This window comes from Calypte anna, chromosome 2 (genome assembly GCF_003957555.1).
Source record: "Calypte anna isolate BGI_N300 chromosome 2, bCalAnn1_v1.p, whole genome shotgun sequence".
Lineage (NCBI taxonomy): Eukaryota > Metazoa > Chordata > Aves > Apodiformes > Trochilidae > Calypte > Calypte anna.
The window spans coordinates 24,305,554-24,326,320 of NC_044245.1; the positions used below are offsets into that span (position 1 = coordinate 24,305,554).

The window sequence follows — 20,767 nt, forward strand, 5'->3', positions numbered from 1 at the left end:
TGTTCAGCACGTCTGAAAACCAAGTCATTAAAATGTAAATGTAGGAAGGGCTTGCAGGGACATCCAGCTACAGGTCCATGCAAGGCTGCTGTGTTGCTCAGCACTAGAGATCAGTCAGATAACTACAGAGCAGTGAAGTGAGGTGCAAGACTAATCTGTACCAGGAAATGCTGCCTGCTGATGTTGTCTGGGTAGGGGTGCTGTGATCCTGTCCCCATCATGCCCCTTCTGGGAAGGTAGCAGTCCCAGCCCCAGAAATGCTGCCCATGCTGGGGGGGCAGAACAAAGCTCATTTTTGATCCCTGTCACAGTGATGTCACATACTGTGGTCCACAGAAACTGCACTGGAAGGCTGCTTGCTGTTTTCCTGACTCATTGGTGGATTTATTCAGGTAATACATTAAGAAAACCCCTATACTTGTTAATTATTTTCCACTGAAAATCAATCTGTGTTGAGGAAAAGGTATTATCATGTCTAACAGGTTACAGGGAAATACAGTGAGAAGATACATCTTGCCTCTTGCTCTGGTCCAAACAGAGTTTCAGAATTTCTGCTATGAGCATGTGGGTTGTTTCTGAAGTAATCATATGTAAGGAACCTAATAGCCATTTAAATTTAATATAATATGGGCAGCTAATTTCTTCTGGTACTTTTGAAATTATCCACAGATAGGCATTCTTACTGAAGCTTCCACGCTCTAAGAAGTCATCTGAATTGTTCGAATTTGCACCAGTAACTGTTTTAAAGTCAAAATAGTTGCAGATTAAAAATTTAAAGCATAAAACTTGTCCAATTATTTTTTTCCAGATTAGATGTCTCACAAAAAAAGATACTTTTATGAACACTTTGTCTTCATTAGCTATGATTTTATGCGCATCTATTTTTCCACTGTCAACTCAAGTGTGCTAATGCTGCTCATTTACTTAATTATCCAGACGTTATCAGCAGTCTGTTACCTTTCCTTCAGGCATTCTCATGTTCTCTAGTTTTAAGATATTTCTGAAAGGCTTCTAGGAATCATTTTGTAATGTCAAAGAAAAAGAAGAGTAGAACATTTGTGCAACTTGAGCTTGTATCTGAAGGACACTTGCAGCCAAGAGACTTAGACCCTTGTCTTCTTCCAACTCTTTAAGAAGTGTAAATGTTGAAGAGCTGGTGGGGATCTTTTAAGTCAGTTGCAAATACAAATTCATTAGTGTTGGCACCATTCCTCAGTCACCCTTTATGTTCAACCTGGGTTATAAAAGACGTAAGTGCACGTTGCTGTGAATGTCCCCAATGGCATCACTTAATTCCAGGTGCCAGTCAAAGGAATGCAGGGGTGGCTGTGCTTGGCTCATGGCTGAGAGTTGCTGCCTTCCTGGGACAATGCTGTCCTTGAGAAGATAATGAGGAATTAATATGTATCATTAATGGAATTCATGCTGGGAAAACACTTCAGCCCTTTGCAACCTTTGCAGCCCTTTGCAACCACATGAACAAGGTGCAGAAGAAAGGTGAATCCAGTGGAACTATCAGTGGATGCAAAAATTACATTTTTAAGGAACTGGGGACTAAGAGTTATCTGACCAGACAGTTACTTCTCCCTCAATCCCAGAAACTGAAGGCTTGCTTATATCTGAAACAGGATGCTTTCTGTCCCATAACCTTGTTTAAATATTTGTGAGTTTTCTCCACTATTGGTCCGAATGAAAACCTATTTTAAGCAGATGGGAATTCCAAAACATTTCTGCATCAAGACCTAAGTATCTTAACATCTAACTATTTTTCTCCTACAGAATTTAGTAAAATCTTTCTGGTAAAGACCAGTAGAAATGTCTTTGTTCTCATTTTGCAAAAAATCCCACATTATCTGCACCCATCTATGAAGTTCATTGTTTCTATCATAACTTAAAAATATATTTTCTGTTTAAACTCTGTCTTCTCTATCTCTGTTCTTTACTTGAATAAAACCCCACAATACCTCCAGTTTATTTTTTCTAGTCTCCTTGTAACTTCTACCCTATTTCCAGTGAGAAAAAAATTACCCGCAATCCCAAGAAGAAATGTTTCTTCATTTGTACTGTTCCAGCGTAGCACCACTATTATCTGTAATTTCCCTTTTTATTAATCTTCATGTGTGCCTCAGATTCAATAAAGATGCATCGTTTAAAAACCTCTTTTTGCTAGTGTCACTGTTGAATATGGAATACCTGGATCATTTGTGTTGGTACAGAACATGGCAGCTATCAGTCAATACACAAATGACAGAAAAATGGAATAGTGATCAAGGCAAACAGAATTGCATTTATATTTAAGAGACCACCATTCACAATCAGGTCTTTTTGTGAGCTGGATGAAAGGTTGTGGAGAATGCCATTCCTCAAGCAAGAACATGAGATATTCAATCAGCAAAGCACTGAGCCAGAAATGTAGATAATGGAAGTACTATATGAAAGAGGAGGAAGGAGTTCATTCCCTGGGCTTGTTTCAGACTTTTTCCTTTCTTTGCACTTATGAGGATCCTGAGTAACTGTGAATTTGATTACTGCTCATGGGAAGGAAACTGCACCCCAGGGAAGACTATGGGTTAGTATACAAAGAAAATGTTTCTTTATAGATACATAAGCGAGCATGGCAATATTACAATATTTAAAAAAAAAATCTTTTTTACCTTTTTTCTTATACGGAGGAGCTTTGTTCATCCTCTCGTAGCATTTGAACTGTGAATCTATGATCTTCTGTCGTATGACTGAATTTTCAGTTACTACAGGCTCTAATGTAGGATCAGTATAATTTACAGTAGAAGAAAGACTTGGAGCCATTCTCTGTACAGAAAGGAAAAACTGTTAGTACAAGTGAATAAGCCAGGAGGATAAAATAAAAGAGAAATCTCTGTTATGCATTATTCAAAGGCATTTTATTTGCATGTGTTTAGCATTATGATGGGCCTTATATTGCTTGCAAATTAAATGCTGAATTTTTACAAGTTTACCTCACTACAAACACAGGATCTTAAACAGGCCATTTTTCTTGGCAAAAGGAAGGACCATTAAATATTTTATAAAGTCTTTTAAATCTTTTTATTTACTTTAATTATCTACAAAAAATTTTGTATCTTCCCAAAGTTGCACACATCTACTTCCACTCTCTTGTGCTGAATTCACTCCAGATTGCTCAAAGTGCCTCAGTGCCACAGTCTCAAAACTGATTTTTTCATGTTTTATGCCATCTACTTTGGACTCCTTCAGCCATTAAGGTCAGAGAAGTATAGGACAGAGAATTTAAACCTCTCTACCTGGCCTTAGCTCCTAGTTAAGTACCTAAGCAATGTAACCCTAAAGTCTGAACAACACAGTTTGATCAAGAGGCATCTTCTGACTTCTCCCCTTCTGATCAGTCTGAAGGGTAAAAGGAACAAACCTTTTCTTTGGAAGGTAAAAATCTCACATAGAGAGATAAGATAGCTTTTTTTCTTTCCATCCATCCATGCATCCACCCCCCAGCCAGCCACCCACCCACCCACTTTTCTGATGCACAGGCCAGGTCTGTGAGCCAGGGCAGCAATAAGAATGTGGAGCTTTTGTTAATTCTGTTCTGCAAGGATTAGTTCCTCTGCTTCCCAGGTAAAAGCAATGTTAATGTGGCACTTTTCATTTTATGAATGGCCCTGTACTTCCCTATACTAAACCATAATAAAGCCTACACCCACCAAACACCTACAGAGTAATTTAAATGGTGATTCAAAACTTAGGATGAGACTTTAGCAGATCCTGAAGCATGTATTTGTAGTTATTCAGACTGAAAGCATGACAGGTTTGAAAGTTCAAATACCAGCTTATTTCTTAAATTGTTGCTTCTTTATTTTTTTTTTATTGCACATCACAAGCAACTGCATCACATTAATACATTACTTTCTTTTCTGTTTGCACAGCTAAAACACCTTGGTAAAACACAGCAAAACCACAGTATGTTTGGGAAAAAAAAAAAGCATTACTTAATTCTGATACTTCTGTGCCAGTTTATTCATTTTATACCCATATATCAAATTATCTTTTTGCTACTTTGATGCTAACATTTTAATTTTCAATTGTATATAGATATTGTCTGAAGACTGCAGAACACTTTATCTCATTGTACTTAAACAAATTCTTGAAATAGAAAGGAGTGAATACGAAGGAAGATGTTTTCTGGCAGATACAACTTCATATAAATTTTATGTCTATATATACATACACACATAAACATAGAGCTACATGGACAGTGATGCCATTTGGAATATTTCATCTGGCAATCCAAGTGAAAAATTAAGCATCCAGAAAGCCAGAACAGGAAATACAGAAGCTAAACCAAACATACCACAGATCCCTCATTTATGAAAGGATTAAAAGGAGTAGCTGAAGCCCATGAGGTTCATTTAAAAACCAAACAAGCAATATCTTAAATCCAGCAAGAAGTGTAGGAAAAGTGCTGATAAGGTTCTTCAGATCTCCTCATGATTGTCTGAGTGCTTTTTGTCCACATTGTTGCCACAGGTCTCACTGATTCATAAAAAAATTATGCTTTTTTTTTTTCTTTATTATTTTCAATAATACCTTTGCTTTCAAGACAGCAAAAATGGTATTGTCAAAAAAAGCTACTGAGCCTTCCATGGCAACACCTCTGTTCTCAATGAGTCCTCTATTACTCCAGACCAGTTTGGAAACACGCTCATGTTTTGAAAGCATAGCCATCTGTTTATGCTTGGAAAACATCACCAAGTTTCCTTCCCCTGAAACAAGGCATTTATTTCATTTTTGTTCTCTTCTGGGAACGAGATGATCTGTTCTTCACATCTGTTTGACCAAGGAAGATCAAAATAATTTCAAATTGACAGAGACCAGACACACTGGCGGTGCTGGCCATAAATACTGTTGCAGTTGCATTTGCTTTATCTGTACAGAAAAAAGTGCAACACAGACACGAAATAATTAGCAAATGCCAACTACAGAGATAGAAACCACAGAAAGTATTCAGTGCTTTGGAACGTCTTTCCCCTATTCTCACTTCTTTTGTATCTTCTTTTACGCACCACTTTTTTTTTTAAAAGAACAGACGACTCCTGGAAGATTGCACAGGTCAGAAACATAAACTGAAGCTAAAGGTAAGAAATGCCTTTAGAAAAGGAATCCTCTACCTGCACCTTATAACTGGTGATATATCAGTCTGTGGTGAGGGATGACAGTCTTGGGAGCTAAGATTTTATTCAGAGCGGAGCCACTTTAGTTTTAAAGGTTAATTTCATAGCTCTTAGTGTGTAAGGGACTAACCTAGTTCCTGAAGAAGTCATCTCTTGTTGGGTACAGGTCAATAAGAATACTTTTATACTTGGAGGCAGGCACTGCCTGTGGTGGCAGAGAGGATAAAATTCTTGGGTTAGATTGTGCACAAAATCATTTGAAGGCCTTCACCATGTAACCAGGAGGTCTGCCATGCTACTGCCTCTGAGCAAGGCAACCAGGGCTCAGATTAAATTGTCCTCCAAAGTTCTACTGCTCACATTTGAGCCAGGGATTCATTCAGAGATATTAAAAATGTGGAAGAGACTTTGCCACTAAAGTTCAAGGGAAATTCATCAGTGGCAGTCACTTAATGGTCCATGGTAAATCTAAATTGAGTTTGGATAAAGACTGAAATAATAATATTAGATTACAGCTGAAACTTAAATTTTGTTTGTTTTATTATTAGAATACACGAAGACTCAGATTTTCAAAGTTAATTGCACAGAAATCTTCCCAGGTGCTTTTGATGCAATTAAATAATTTGTGTGTGGAATCAAATAGAGAGTTTATACTCAGGTATATTACTGATGTTCATCTGTGATATGTCCTTTAAATGTAATCTTCCCTTTGACTGCTATTACTTATTTCTGTTTGCCTAGATTTGAAAAACTGGCCATAGAATTTTGAACCACAAATATGTCTTTCTCTCTTTAAATCAGATGAGCACTGCAGCAGACTAATGCAAAATAAATTTGGTGGCTTGCTGGAGGCTGAGCATTTACACCTCTGTTTGCAGTCCTGGTGTTGTCTACTGTGCATAGGAGAATCTCATGTCCACCACTTTTGGACTTGGAACCTAAAGCCTGATCTCCCCCAAGTCAGTTCAGTGGGCTAATGATCCAGATACATATTCCTGGGGCTCAGTTGAATAAAAATCTTGGTACAGTTAGTGAGGTTGGATATTATTATTCCATTCTTCTTGTGCTTACTGTAGAGGTCAGGAAAGGGTAAACAAGGCAGAAAGAAATATCTGTGTCATTATTCTCTTACCAGAGGTAGCAGATGCCTGGGCATGGCTACATGGGGCAAAAGTTTGGTGTGTAGCACAGGAGAGCCTAGGAATATCCCACAAATCCATGTGTGTGTGTGTGTGTGTGTATGTGTGTGCTCTCAATGAATTAATGATTAGGAATCACCTCTGCTATTATATTTTCATAATTATATCCAGGTATTCTAGGGATTAAATTTTAAAACATGTTTTCATCACAAAAAAAAAAGCCAAGATTAAATATTTTTCACCTGTTTACTTCCTATGGTATTGAGAAATTATGAATGTTCATTCATCCATTACTGCATGTTAAAAACCCTTCCCATCCATCCATCAGTTACTTCAGATGGAAACATAGGTGATATTGATGCAATGAAGGAATGCCTTATTCATTTAGAAATATTCTTTATTAAAGAGAGAAATCAATAATTCACAACTTAATAATCAAGATGTGTTCGTAGCCTGAGAGTTATTGGTATGATTTCTTCAGAAGAAAACTGGTTAAGTGATGTCCCATGCAGCAGTTTAGCAGCCGTACACATGATGTCACTCCTAAAAGTCCAAGTAAATGACGTCATACATACGACCACCAAGCTACCACGTGACAAATTACTGTTACAAGAAAATGAATTATCATGACAATGAGGAAAAACAGGCTGCTGGGAATGCTGAAGTTCACTTTACTCCTAGAAATAATAAAGGAATCTAGAGAAAGCAATTCATCTTCATTATTAAACTATCAAAAAGAACAAATAGTGCCCTGGTTTCTGTAAGATACACACCTGTGCAAGACTGCGCCCATTTCTGCAAGAGACAATCCATGTAAATAAACATAAAGTTCCTTTTTCTTTTCCTTTCACAAAATATTGGACATGATGACAAGCATTCCCAAATATTTTTCTTCTACCACCAAGGAGCTTGAAGACAGTAACTGTTAACTATATGTGACATTTAGGAAAACAAGGCATTTGCAGCTTTCTGTCCCTTCTGATTTTTATCTCCTTCCATTAAATACAATGATTCTGCAACATTTGTTGTTTGAGCAGTCAAAATATATTTCAAATTCTGGATGCTCCATTTGTCACTGATTTCAAGAGCTCAAGCACTCACTTGGTAGGTTTCTTTAAAAACTGCTGTGTGTAAGGACCACTTTATGGGTCCCTAAACTCTTGTCCTCCAATACATTTGCACAAGAGCTCAGCATGACTTAGACTGCTTGCAGAGCCCCTCTCCTACCTTGATTATATTTGAACTACTTTTCACTGCTGCTAACATTAGGACAGAAAAAGAAATGACTGTGATGCCCTAGGAAGGTCATTAGTGCATGGTACTCAGTAAACATAAGAAATAAAAATAATTTCTTCTTTATCACAAATGTGCTAGGAAGCAGCAGACAATTTCTTTGGGAAAATACCTCAACATGACATGTTTTGCTTCATTGCTGAATGTTAAAATTTTCCTATACTCAGCTGCTGTCAAAGCAGATGGAAATTATCTCACTGTGAGATCCCCTACAACTTACATTGCAGATTTTGGCAGCTGTTTAAACAAGCATGAGATTATCAACCCTAGAAGATGAAGCCCAGCCACATGCAATGAAAAGAAACTCATAAGTCTTGCAGTGCTTTTCCATTGCTGTAGGGTTTGCAAGGATGCTGTAGTCCCAGAGGAGCCTGATGCAAACTGTGCTTAAAGGAAGGATGCAGGACACTTCGCGGATTTTTGCTTGCTCTGATTATCAATTTTCAATAGGCCTCTTTAGGGCAGTTGGTTGCACAGCAACATTCTTATTTTTTTAAAAAGCAAAGATGAAGACAGCAAGTCCTGATAACCCTTGAAATAGAACAGAGTGTTCCTCTCCTTCTTGGAAAACTGTGAAAAACTTGAGTCTGAAGTTCTCACACTAATTCTCACCACCTTACATCACTAGCATCTTGCTTTCATGAGTTTTCCTTGCATGAGAAGAGCTCCAGAATTTGCAAGTACACGTCCTTACAGCTTGAAGCTTTGTAACTTCCCTTTGAAATTACAAAGGGAAATGCACACTTCTGAACAACAGCTTTCAAAGGCATGGTCTCAGGTGGTGACACCCAGGGGGATCCCATCATCCAAGGCTGGGGAAGCCCCTGGGCTCTCAGCAATGCCAGACAGCAAGCAAGGCTCTTGATGAAGCATGCCAAGGGAGACTGTGCCTGATCTTCAGCAGCATATCTGCCACACCTGCCCTGGACCAGATGCTGGAAGAGCTGCTGTGTAAGCAGAAAAAGGGTTGTACTTGGGGTGTCTGCAGAGACACAGCTGCTAGACACTTGTGGAAAGAGGCACTGAGCTGGGCAAGTGGCAGGAGCCCAGGGAGCACATGGCCACACCACAGCACCAGTGGACTTTGTCCTCCCAGTTGTGAAAATCAAATGGGTACACCGTGAGCAATGGCCTCATCTTGAACCTACTGCAATTATGTTCCAAACATGGCAGTTTGTACAGTTGCTTAGAATTTCACTTAGGCTTTCATATAATTAATTTTCCATGGTTTGTGGGTGGGAATCATTCACAAGCCTTTCGGCACAATGTACCAGACTGAGCAGAGTTTAGTGACTGAAGCTTGGTAACAACTTGACAGATTTGGACTTAATGAACTTGTGCAATTTATTTTTCACTCATAATTAATTTATTTTAAAATACAATCATGGTCTGACAGTCCTAATTGAACAATAGTTTGGTCTTCAGCTGCAGCAGATATTTTGTCCTTACTTAGCACTTCACAGTTGGCTCAGGACAAGAACATTGGAATATGCAAGAAAAACTACTACATTGGTCCTCATTTGCAGGATAAGATCAAACCATCATCTGCAGGAAGCTGATAACAATTCTTACTTGACACAATCGGGTTGAAAACAGATCTCTTAATGTCCAACACAATTGATCTGTCATGCAGGAAAGAGACCCAAGTTTGCTTCCTTCTCCTCGTTTCTGGCATAGGGATATGTGCACTGAGGGGAGGAACTAAGAGCTGCAGTGCACAGGACCTCACATACTTGAGGGAACAAATAGTAGTCACTTTCTGTGACTCTCAAGAACTACCAAAAGTTAGACAGGTTCAGGAATAAAGTGAACAAAGAAATAATCGACAGGTAAAATTTCTAATGGAATCCACTTTGAATTGCAGAGGAATATCTGGTTATGCTGCAAATATTGTCATTATTCTGCATCCTAGACCAAAGAGTAAAACAGTGAGGAGATGGTTTTATTCTAAATTAGGTTTTGGAGCAACTCCTGCTTTAGGTTTTGATGAAGGAGAGTTCTTATGGACTCATACACAGAAGAGTAAAGTGCCATTTATTCTGTTCAAAAAATGACATTATGTTAGAGGGATGGTCTCTGTAAGAAGGTACCAAATCCATTTGGTGGCAGGTCTAAAGGCTGGAGACTGTGGGAAGGGTGGGTTCTATGTAGAGTTTGTAGCTAGGACCTAGGACAAATACTCAAGAAGAGATAAGCGATAAATCTGGCATTTAAAGTGTTACAAATGGCATAAGCAGAGAGCATGGTTCCCGGAGGAGAAAGCAAAGACCTCAACAGATTGTGTTGCTTTGCAACATCTTGCAGTTATCAGCTGGGAGTGCAGGACACAGACAACAGGATGACAGAAAACCATCAAAGATGTCAAAGAAAGATCTGGAGAATAGTTTGTGGAGTGTGTAGAGAACAGGAACAGAGAGATAACCAGTGTGACAAATCACTTTGGTTACTGTATCTTCCTCAGCCTCAGACAGTGGCTGACACATAAGTCCCAGGGACTTAAAGCTCTGGGAGAAAAGACATGATTACAAGAAGCAACAGAATAGGAACAGTTATTTTGGAAGAGAAAGAAAAACACCTTTTTCTTGTTACAGACCACAAATAAGTTGTAAAAAAATGAGTATTTTCCACCAGTTACAGGTGAGGAAATTTTTGGAAAGATGAGTGGTGCCAAATATTTTTCATATTTGATCTAACAGCAGTGTTCTGGCAAGTGACATAAAAACCCCAGCTTTTTCATGGTCTATTTCTACAACGTTGGCTTCTCCCTTACTGGAAGATAAAAAGCCCAGGAGCTGTCCAAGTAGATCAATAGTATGGGCACTGCTGTGGGGAAAGAAGGAATATAGAAACTGGAACAGTGAAAACGTAAGGAAAGTCGTGCTTAAGTTATCCATCAAGATCAGAAGTTGGAGAGCTTTCTGTTGCAAAGATATCTAGAAGGATGCAGATCTCACTGCAAAGTGACTTCGTGTAATCTCTTTGATTCCATGATAATTGGTAATAATTTGAGATTTCACAAGTAGAGATCAGAGAAAGAATTCAACTCACATTGAGAGGCTTTTAGTCAGAAAACATAGAAGTTACCCAGCCATGTTACATTCACTGAAGTAATGGTAATATTGGTATTAAACAATTTAAAACAGCATTTGAACTGAATAAGTAAACTTTATACTGTCATTTTCCATTTCATTTGCTTTTCTAAGAGTAGAGGAACCATAAACAGTTACTTAAGTCAGTCTAAGTTTCACACAAAAACGTTACGGATGTTTTCAAGCCCGCAAGTTTTCACAAAACTGGTATGTTCTAGTAAACTGATATTTCTGTAAAACACAGAAATGAAAAATCATATGCATTACCTTTGTCAGACTTGCAGTTCTGTTTTACCAATAAACAATTGTTTCCAGTTCAAATTTTCTGAAACAACTCATTTAGAAACTTTATTAACATTATTTTGAAATTTACCGGTAAGGGAATTCATTCCTTCACTTGTGCAGTACAGCAAACATAATTCAGTATTTTTCTCAACAGTACTACAAGGTTTCATTTGACAGGTGTCATGAGCAGTTCATTTTTTTCATACTTACAATTAGAAGGATGATAAGTAAGATGCAACTGTGGGCTGTTTTTTTCATTGTGGAATCTTCCTGGAGAGACACCTTGTATCTGACCCCTCTGGGAATTCAACAACAAAAACAAAAGAAGTATTAGGTATTATTTGCTAAGATAAGGTCCTTGTCTTTGTTTTTGAGTCTTTTTAGACTTGAAGTACACTGCATGTATGTGAACATCCCCCCAGCCTTGTATGTGCTAATATAGGATTTTACTGGAGGTGGTTGTGCTTTAAATTTGGTCTCCTTCATGGATCTCTGTTGGGAAGCTCATCTGACATAGGGCACAGCTTCATGTTTTGATGTTTCCAGCAGCAGATCTGGGTTAAGAATCATAGAATGGTTTGAGTTGGAAGGGAACTCAATGACAACCTAATTCTAGCCCCCCTCCCTCCCATGGGCAGAGACACCTTCCACTACACCAGGTTGCTCAAAGCCCCATCAGACCTGGCCCTAAACAACCTCAGGGAGGGGGAATCCACACCTTCTCTGGGAAACCTGTTCCAGTGCCTTACCACTCTCACAGCGAAGAATTTCCTCCTAACATCTAACCTAAATCTACTCTCTTCCAGTTTAAAGCCATTATCACTTGGTCTGTTGTTACATGCCCTTGTAAAAAGTCACTCCCACAGCACCACTGTGTGCCTCTGACTCTGAGATGATTCTCTTGGTTGAGATGATTCAGCTGCTTCTAACCTGCACATAAGGCTGCAGGCTTGGGAAGAACCTGAATGCTGATTTTTTAAAAATTATCTAAAATAATCCCAAAATATCTGGCTTGCAGATAAGCATAATGGTAGGTCAGAAGGCATGTTTATGGGGCTAGAGAAATCCAGGGGCTGGGTAATTTCTGGCTAGATGTAACCCTGAGGGCACTGACAATGCTTCAGCTACATAAAGTACTGGAGAAGAAGAGCTTGTCCAAGACTCCACAGGCTTGGAGGGAACTGGATTGGCAGGTTTTTTTTGTTTTCTTTTAGTTTTTTCCTAAATCAAGACCCATCTGGCCTTTCTGGAAAAAAATCTCCAGGCATTGCCTCATACCATCACATCGCTTCGCAGTTGTGGGAGCTGAAGCAACCAAAGCTCTTTGCATTAACACAACATCTTTAGTTTTATAAAATGGAACTTCTACAATAAAGTGAAAAACACCAGTTTTGTTAAGGCACAGTGCCTGCCAATGTCCCTGTGGCGCCGGGTTGAGCACCAAACCTCACCTTAGGCCACAGCAGGACAGTGAGCACTCACACACCTTTATTTTTCAGACTAGCAGGCTAAACAATCCTATGAGTACCCTACGTATCTGAAACCTATGAGTTTAACAGGAAAAAGGTACACAGACCAGGATGCTTGGTTTACTTCCCATGTAGTGAGCCACACAACCCCTTGTGCAACATTTGTCTCTGCAGGAGTACTGTAACAGCTTTTCTCATCTTTAAATGGTCTAGAAAGTAACCCATTTTCAGAGGGGAAGAAAAATATGAGATTAGTCATAACTGTCCTCATCTAAAGCAGAAATATGTAATCTCAAAATATTCTAAAGGTATGGCACTTCCACTTCAATGGATATAATCTCCTACCAGATCCAAATGGGAGGGTTTCTTTCATGTGTCACTGAGATTACATAAAACTCAAAGTGATGAAAAAGAAGGTTCAAAGAATTTGCCTCTAATAAGAAGTAGCCCTATTACTGTCTCAGACTTGCCAGAACCATTCTAATGTGCCAGAAGCAATGGGACAGGCAAATGACAGAGAAATAATATGCAATTAAGCTGTCTGCTGTATATTTGTATTTGATCAGCAATGGCAGAAAAGTCAACAGCAGCAAAAATCTTGCAGCTAAATCAGAAAAATGTCTGGAACTGTCTGCATCTTCAGACTATTCACTGCAGTGTGCATTGGTTCAAAACTGACAAAAAAAGATCCATGAGCAGATAAACAATGGGGGTGGGTCAGCTGTGCAATGAGCAGACATAAACATGAATATGTGTGTTCATACAGTTACCCTGGCACTGTAAAGGGTCTGCAGTGTGGTGTAAAGCCAGCAAGGAAGGAGCCTCTGTTCTTGCTGTCCTCATTACTTCTGCTGCATATATAGGGCTATATATATATATATAGGGCTATATATAGGGTAAAGGAAGGACTTTGCCTTACAAACCATTGATAGTTTCAAAACACACTTTCCACAAATGGCACAGAGCCCAGCACAATACTGTGACCTGGAAAGCATAAGCCAAACGAGTAGTAATTGAAGTTACCTGCAATATATCTATGTCTCTTGTCCTTTCTGCTGGGAGTGTTTGCCATACTATGTTGGGTTATAGCTGTAGGTAAATCTTATCCTCCTGAGAGTTTGTGTAGATTTGTTATCACGTACAGAAAGAGCTACTTAAAGTGCATTTTCCTCCCATCTCTCCTAATAATAATAGTTGTAAAAAAGCAATTGTAAAATATTGAACACATGATTTTTCCCCTCTGTTAGCTGTGATGACTGTGCTATATGATACTACATACAAGTAAATGAGTGGGAATTATTTCCCACACTAAATTTTATATTTCATAGTCTTGATATTTCTAGTTTTTCTTCTTCTAGTCAGCTCTAATCACAGACATGGTGACATGCTGCATTAAATCCTGTACCTCTTTTTCTTTTCTCTTTCACTTGAGTATTTTCCAGTGACAACAATTTCAACAATTTTTGAACAATATTTTCACAAACATAGTATAAAGGTCCTGACTAAGAAGTGGCTGTTCTCTTTTTTAATGATAAGAACAGCTTGTGGCACTACAGCACACTTAAGTTAGGATTCAGATTGGATCAAAGACGATGATCACACTGAAATGAAAAAGTACACGCAGGTAAAAAATGTTGATCAACAGTCAGGGCAGAAAAAAAGATTCACATAAAGGGGAGGCTCAGGAGATAGACCCTGTCACCCTGCTGATGGAGGAACAGACCAGGATCTCCACAGGACTATCCCCCCTGTCCTGCAGTTCAGGTTCAGGTGTGACACGATGGGCAGTCTTGGATGTGGAAAGCTGCACACTCCAGTGCCCTGGGATCTGGAGCTCCTGTGCTGGAACTTCTATTCATCACTTTTTTACTCCTTTACACCAGCTGGGACTACTGCCCATGGACAGCCTGCTTGCAGCCCAAGGGAGTCTGGATAGTTCAGAGCAGCCTCACACATAGAGTAGGTGCTGTCCTGATTAATTTTTCCATACTATTTATCCTTCCTGTGTCAGTCCAACAGCGTCCTTGCTTGATGTTAAGGTAGTATAATGTGCTTCACACATTAAAGGTTTAGAACATCCATATTTAGTCATTAATCAAAAGCACATTGCTAAAGACCAGCACTTTTCCATTCTTGTATTAATTCTTTACCCTTTCTTCCTTATAATAATTATGTAGGAAATCCCTGTCTGTTTTCTAAATTAGAATGCTCTTTTTTCATAAACATAGCATAGCTCATTGTGTGCTAAGATATTGTTCCCTCTTCCACTATTATAGAAATGCCATTGACACCTTGGATTAGAGCTAAAGCAGCTCTGGGGACAAGCAGAGAATCCTACTGACATCTCTTTTGGCTCTGTCCCAATTTCTACAGCTGCAGTACTAAGTTGAACAGGGCTTTGAGCACAAGGAGCATCAGGTTACCCAGGAGGTGGGACAACTCACCCTGCACAGATATTTGCACAAGGCCAGCAAGGGAAATCAGTTTTAGTCAGAAAGGAGGGCATAAGGGGGGAATATTCAAAAGAGGGTATTGGAGCAACATTTCTTTGCTGGAATCTGTTGAAACTCTAAGAAAGGCCTTTTTGGAGGAAGAACTGTAAACAAGTCATTATTCTGCTCTTATAATTCTGCAGTGCCATCTTTCACAACAGAGCTGACACCTTTGGAGGAAGAAATGGTTCTAATAGTACAAAAGAGGATTTGTGGAGGCTGTGGTGAAGCACAGAAGTGTGATGCAAAAAAACATCTCTTTTTCAGCTGTTGCACTATCCCCAGGAACTGAAAATTCACTTGCTACTTCCTTCTTTGGATGCAAGTTCCATAGACAGCTTTCTTACATTCCCTGTGCATCTTTCTCAAGGAATATAGCTGTGTACTCTTCTCCAACCTCAAGGTCTCTAGGATTTCTTAACTAGTAGAAAGGCTTGCAGACACATCTACTGTCTTCTATTCCTGTATTTTCTACTGATTACCTTTACACAGTTCTGTGATCTTTTATCTAACAGTCCTGAAGTTTTCATATGAAAATCTCCTGAGAACTACAGGTTCCAAATTCTCAGTTACAGGTGTCAGGAAGGTAAAGGCATCACTACATTAAAACTGCAGGCATCTAGGTCACCTGCTGGATTTTAGCTCATTGCTTTTGGTGGTCTTGGAGATACTTTCACTACCAGAGAGCCAAATGCTCAGTTGCATGATGACTACTCAAGTTATTACTCAAGTAGATCACCATTAATTTCCATTAGCTTGCTTGGTGGAGACAGTGAACTGCATCTTGGAGAGCTCAGTGTGTGCTATCTTAACAAATTGAAAGTATTAGCTATGGCAAATTGGCAATTTCTGAGCTACACAGATCAAGTGACAAAAAAATCTTTTTTAGCCATTCATTTGGACTACATCAGAGCTGCAATGTTTGATGCTTCATTTTCCCATTGAAAACCAGACAACAAGAAAGTGCTACTTTTCCTTGGGCTTTCCTTTAACCATACCCTATGCCAATAAACTGGACAAGAGTAGAAAGAAACAGAAATATTTTTTGAGGTGGGCAAAAACCCAAGGAAAATATTATACTTTCTTATTATGTAACTGTTTTTATATAAATCATACAAAGTGTGAAAAATCCTGTGAGTGGATTGTTATGAATCAAGTGCACATGACACACATATAAAGCATTTTCTTCCCATCTGGCAGCAGAATAGCCTGTGCTACAGCTGGATGCAGGTTTCCTTTCTGCCCTGACAAAAATAAGCCTTTGTTGAAACACCAATACTTTTTTTTCTTGAGTCTGGTTCTAATTTTATAGCAGCTCTGCTAATAATGAATAGAAAACCTGATTATGATTTGAAGTCAGAATGTGTCAATATTGATCTGTAAGAGCTGAACCTAGCAGGGTATTTTAAATGCCCTACTAGACAGAGACAGTCTTTGGGGCATGCAAACCCTCTTGTGGCAATCTCTGAAGAAGACTCTGCAATTGTAACTTTTATAGATAACACCAGTTGGTCTGCTTAGAGTTATGTCTGCTGGTAAATCTTAATCTATGCTCTTAAAATATGATATCTGCTGCAAAACTGATACTTCTGTTACAACACCTACATTACAATAAAATGTGATACGTAGCTGTCATTGCATTTTAGACTATTTTTACAACAGGTGTAATGACAGATGAAGTTATAACAATGTAATGACTGATGCAGATATAAGGAAACATTGCTGTGTCAATAAAACTAGTATTATCTCCATCAGTTATTACAGATTAATTAAATATCACAGCTTGTCCCTGTCAGGAATTAAAGCACTATTACTATAAAGGGTTATCTTGAATGTAACAACTTAAATTTCCAGTTTGGATCAGGGAAAAATCCACATGTTGCTCACTATGGCATTGCACATGCATTACTAAAGTTCAACAGGGCAATTTACATACCAAATTTACATTTACCAAATTACTATGAACTGTCATTTTACCAAGAGGTAGCTATTAGGCACTTAAATTAAAATTCTGTGGAAGATTTCCAGATTAAGATATAGGAATGTGTATTTTCAATGATAACTAGGCAGCTGAGGTTCATAGCAGGTGTTTTCAGAGACATGCAAAGAGAAGGTTGATGTTTTCTTCTTTTTTTACCCCCTGTAAATCAGAGTGCATTAGCAAGGAATACAGATGAAGGAATGGGAACCAACTGACCAAAGATACAAGCTCTTACTGGTATAACTCAGTCCCATATTCCTAGAAAATTTTAGAAAAAGCCTTGGTTCCTTTTTCCCAAGCATCCTTTTAGGCTTACAGTTTGCAGTCTAGGGTTCATCCAGATGCCCCAGAGGAATAGCTGGGTCCTGGTGAAACTCAAGGTATTTGTGAGAAAACAAGGCCAGGACATGGCTAAATTAGATGGTGGCTGAAACATGTACATACACCTTGGGAACTGAAGGGTTTGTCATTACTTGCAACAAACATTAGCTTTGAACTGTCAAGGAAATCAGCTGCCAGACCCCATGCCATGCAAACAGCAACCCTGGTGACCTCTTCCTCTGCTTACAAACATTAATAGGCAGAAAGATTATCATAGCTACTTGTGGGGTTCACAGTCTTGTCAAAGATATCCCACAGATCCTAAATATATGTGACTGCCAATGATCAGCTACCTACCACACTGGTTTCATTGGCACTCAAGTACTCAGGTCCATGTTTGGCTTTTTTTCTGGCAGATCGAACATATAACTATAGAGAAACAAGACACAAGCCCTTTCACCACAACCTTGTCAATCAGGAAGAGCAGAACACATGCTTTGGATCTGTTGGTCTCTGACTTCAACTTTTTTCTAAGATGAGCTACTATGAATAAATTCCTAGGCAGATAGGGAAGCTCTGCTTGTATTAACCTCCATTTATTGAATGCTTCCTATCCTGCAAAATGAGGACAACAATGAGAATTTGGGCTGTCTCTCACAGCTTACAGCCTGACACCCTGCTCTCACTCCTGCTGTCCTGGGGGTAACAGTGCTGGATCCTCCGAAGCACCAGTGTTCTCACTGCATTGTGCAGATACAAAGCAGCAAAACTGTCCATCTGTGATCCCTGGGTTTTTCTTCTTCCATTATACATGTTATGTGGAGCTCTGAGACAGCACTGGGAAGCTAACCTGTACAGCTTGAGAAGGAAAATGGCATAGCTTGGGAATGATTTATTATCACCAATGTTGGCTTCTTGGAACATGTTAAATGCAATAGAGATCTTTTTATTTGCCTCTTAGCATTGTCAATGTCCCATTTGCTATTACTGGGATTATTTCAGATTAATTTATCTGATTTTGATTTCCTTTCATGCACTACTTTGTGTGTGAGATTCTATTCAGACAGGTCATACACAGCCTACTATTGTGCTGGACATGGAGTGGTGGGGAGCAGGGTTTGCTCTGAAGCATCTTCTTATCCAAGGTCTATGAGATACAGTGTGGATGAAGCATCATATGGACAGGCTCCCACCTGCTGAAAGCCTTTGGGCCAAGTGCATTTCTCAAGCAAGTCAGTCAAAGCCCATTTATGATCACTTATAGCATCATGTATGTCTTAAGGCTACAAAGACTAACCCTGAACACTTCCTCTCATTTGCCAAGGCTTGATTTTGGTAAAATCTTGATGTACTATGGCCAAACTGTGTCTTTAGCAGGGTTTTGTTTTGCTGGGGCTGCTGAATCGAGTTTCTGGCTCCATTACAGAGGGAATTTAGAACCAAGCCCAAAATGACCGCTGAAGTCACTAACAAGGAAAAGCCTTCAAGCTTTGAGTCATCTGAAAATATGGAATCAATTTTTCATTTTCTGAGCACAGCCCTGACTTGTGCATATGCCATGAGGTTGTTCTTCAGTTTAGCCTATGGAACTAAAAATTAGGACACTCACCTAACATCTAGCCTTAGGGTTGCCCCAGATCTTCCTAGTAAATCCAGCTTCAAAGACAAAGGGTAATCTGGGCCACAAATGATACAGTTAAACACAAAAAGAAATTCCTTCTCTAATATAGAAGCCTATTTGTAAGGCTTTTAAAAAAAAACCAAACCAAACCAACAACAAAAAAAAAAAAACAACAACCTGGAAGTAGTCTGTAATTTCGAGCAAGATTTTTCCTGTTATACAATAGGTTGCCAACTTTAATATTTACTTCACTGGCAATGAGTAAAAAGACCTGAAACTTTAGCCTCTCTGTGCTGTTAATAACTTCAAATATCCATCCATGATCAAAAGATTCATGTGGAAAAATAATAGCTGGTTGCTTCCATAAATTCCATTGCCATACAAAGTTCCTTCACATGGCAAGCACTTTATACAGCAGACAGAGGACAAAAGGATGCCGATTTGGATGAGCACTGAGATTCAGAAAAGTTTTCTACTGGCTTTGGAAAGAAGTCAGCACAATCTATCCAACAGCAGCTAGGGCTGACCTTGCTTGACATCCTGACTGCCTCATTGAATACAAAGTGTGTGTGTGTGTGTGTGTGTGTGTGTGTGTAACCTTCTGAAGGGCTGTATAAAATCCCAAGATGCAGAGAATTTAACACAGCTTATCTCTTTTGGGATCTGTAGAGGTTGTGCCTTGAGGCTTTTTTGCCCTTCTTCAGATGTTGATTTGGCCTTCTGGTGATGCCAAGAGTTCAGGCTTTTATTCGCATATAATAGCAAACTTTTATATAATAGCAAGCTTTTGCCCAAAGCTTGCCAAGTATTCACCCTTGTGAAGCACTTAACCTTTCGATGAAGTATGTTTTTCAGGCACTACCAAATTAAAAAGCAGCTAAAAAATATTTTCCTCAAACAGTCTAGATCTTTCTAATTCTAGATGCATTTTGAATCTTGCATTCTACTTAGAGAACGACCTTCACTAAGGTAGTGAGAAGGCCAACTCATTTTCTGGATTAAGATCTAGTTTTGCATATTGTACAGTTCACACATTGCACATTCACAAGCAAAAATGCCATGTAAATGCCACATATTCTATGTGTTCCTATTTTAATTTTTTGAGTTTTTTATTAACTCATTTGATATATATACATGCAATATAATACCATTTCTGTAGCCTAATTCATTGATCCCATTTAAACAGTTGTTCCACAGAGCTACAAGGACAAGAAAACAAAATGCTTTAATAGAAGAAGATGTCGCCCTAAAGGAGAAAATGAGCTCAGGAGCAGGATTGGAACTGGAAAATAAAGTTTTGTTCTTGCATAGCTGGGATCTTATAGCGAATTGATAGTCTTGCTTGGAACAGAAGGAATGGAGTGGTCTACAAAAGTAATTTTTTGTAAAAGGAGTTGCTGAATAAGCTGATATTTCAGCTGTGGTAAAATATTTTGATTATTCCTACTCAAGAATATAGCTCACAGCAAAGACTCAAGCAGCAGAACTTGATTTACCACAGCTGTATGTCCTAAGACCTCTTCTTCCAGACCAAGTAATCCTAGTGTCCTTCCTTATATTTAGCACTTTCCCATTATCCCTTATCTCCTCTTCCAGCTACATGTTTTCCCAGAAGATACTATTCCTACCTTCTTTAAATATCTTCATAATTCAGTCTGATACTGGTAGCACAGAGCTTCACAGCATACTAGTACAGAACATTGCAACATTAATTTAGCTTACTGTCAATGAATATTGTGCTAATTGTTTTCCATACTGATTTGGTTAAATACCTATGTGAAATTTATCTCAATAGCTTACAGCATACCTAGCTGGCTGTAGTAAGTCTGCAAAATCCACAGTGCTTTGCAACAGAATTAGGCTATGCTTATGGAGCTTTTACATTTCTGCTTCAGGGATCACATCATACCTAAACCAT

At 38.8% G+C, this 20,767-nt stretch overlaps 1 protein-coding gene across 1 annotated transcript in view; it reads right to left on the minus strand.

Moving 5' to 3' along the window:
* The window catches only part of CALCR (calcitonin receptor), a 125,675-nt gene that overhangs the window by 50,860 nt on the left and 54,048 nt on the right, over window positions 1-20,767 (minus strand). Inside the window, exons 2-3 of the mRNA XM_008494146.2 lie at window positions 11,176-11,263; window positions 2,655-2,808 (exon numbers count right to left, since the gene is read on the minus strand). Of these exons, the coding sequence (XP_008492368.1) occupies window positions 2,655-2,808; window positions 11,176-11,223 (202 nt within the window). The 5' untranslated portion in view covers window positions 11,224-11,263. The remainder of the gene's footprint in view (window positions 1-2,654; window positions 2,809-11,175; window positions 11,264-20,767) is intronic.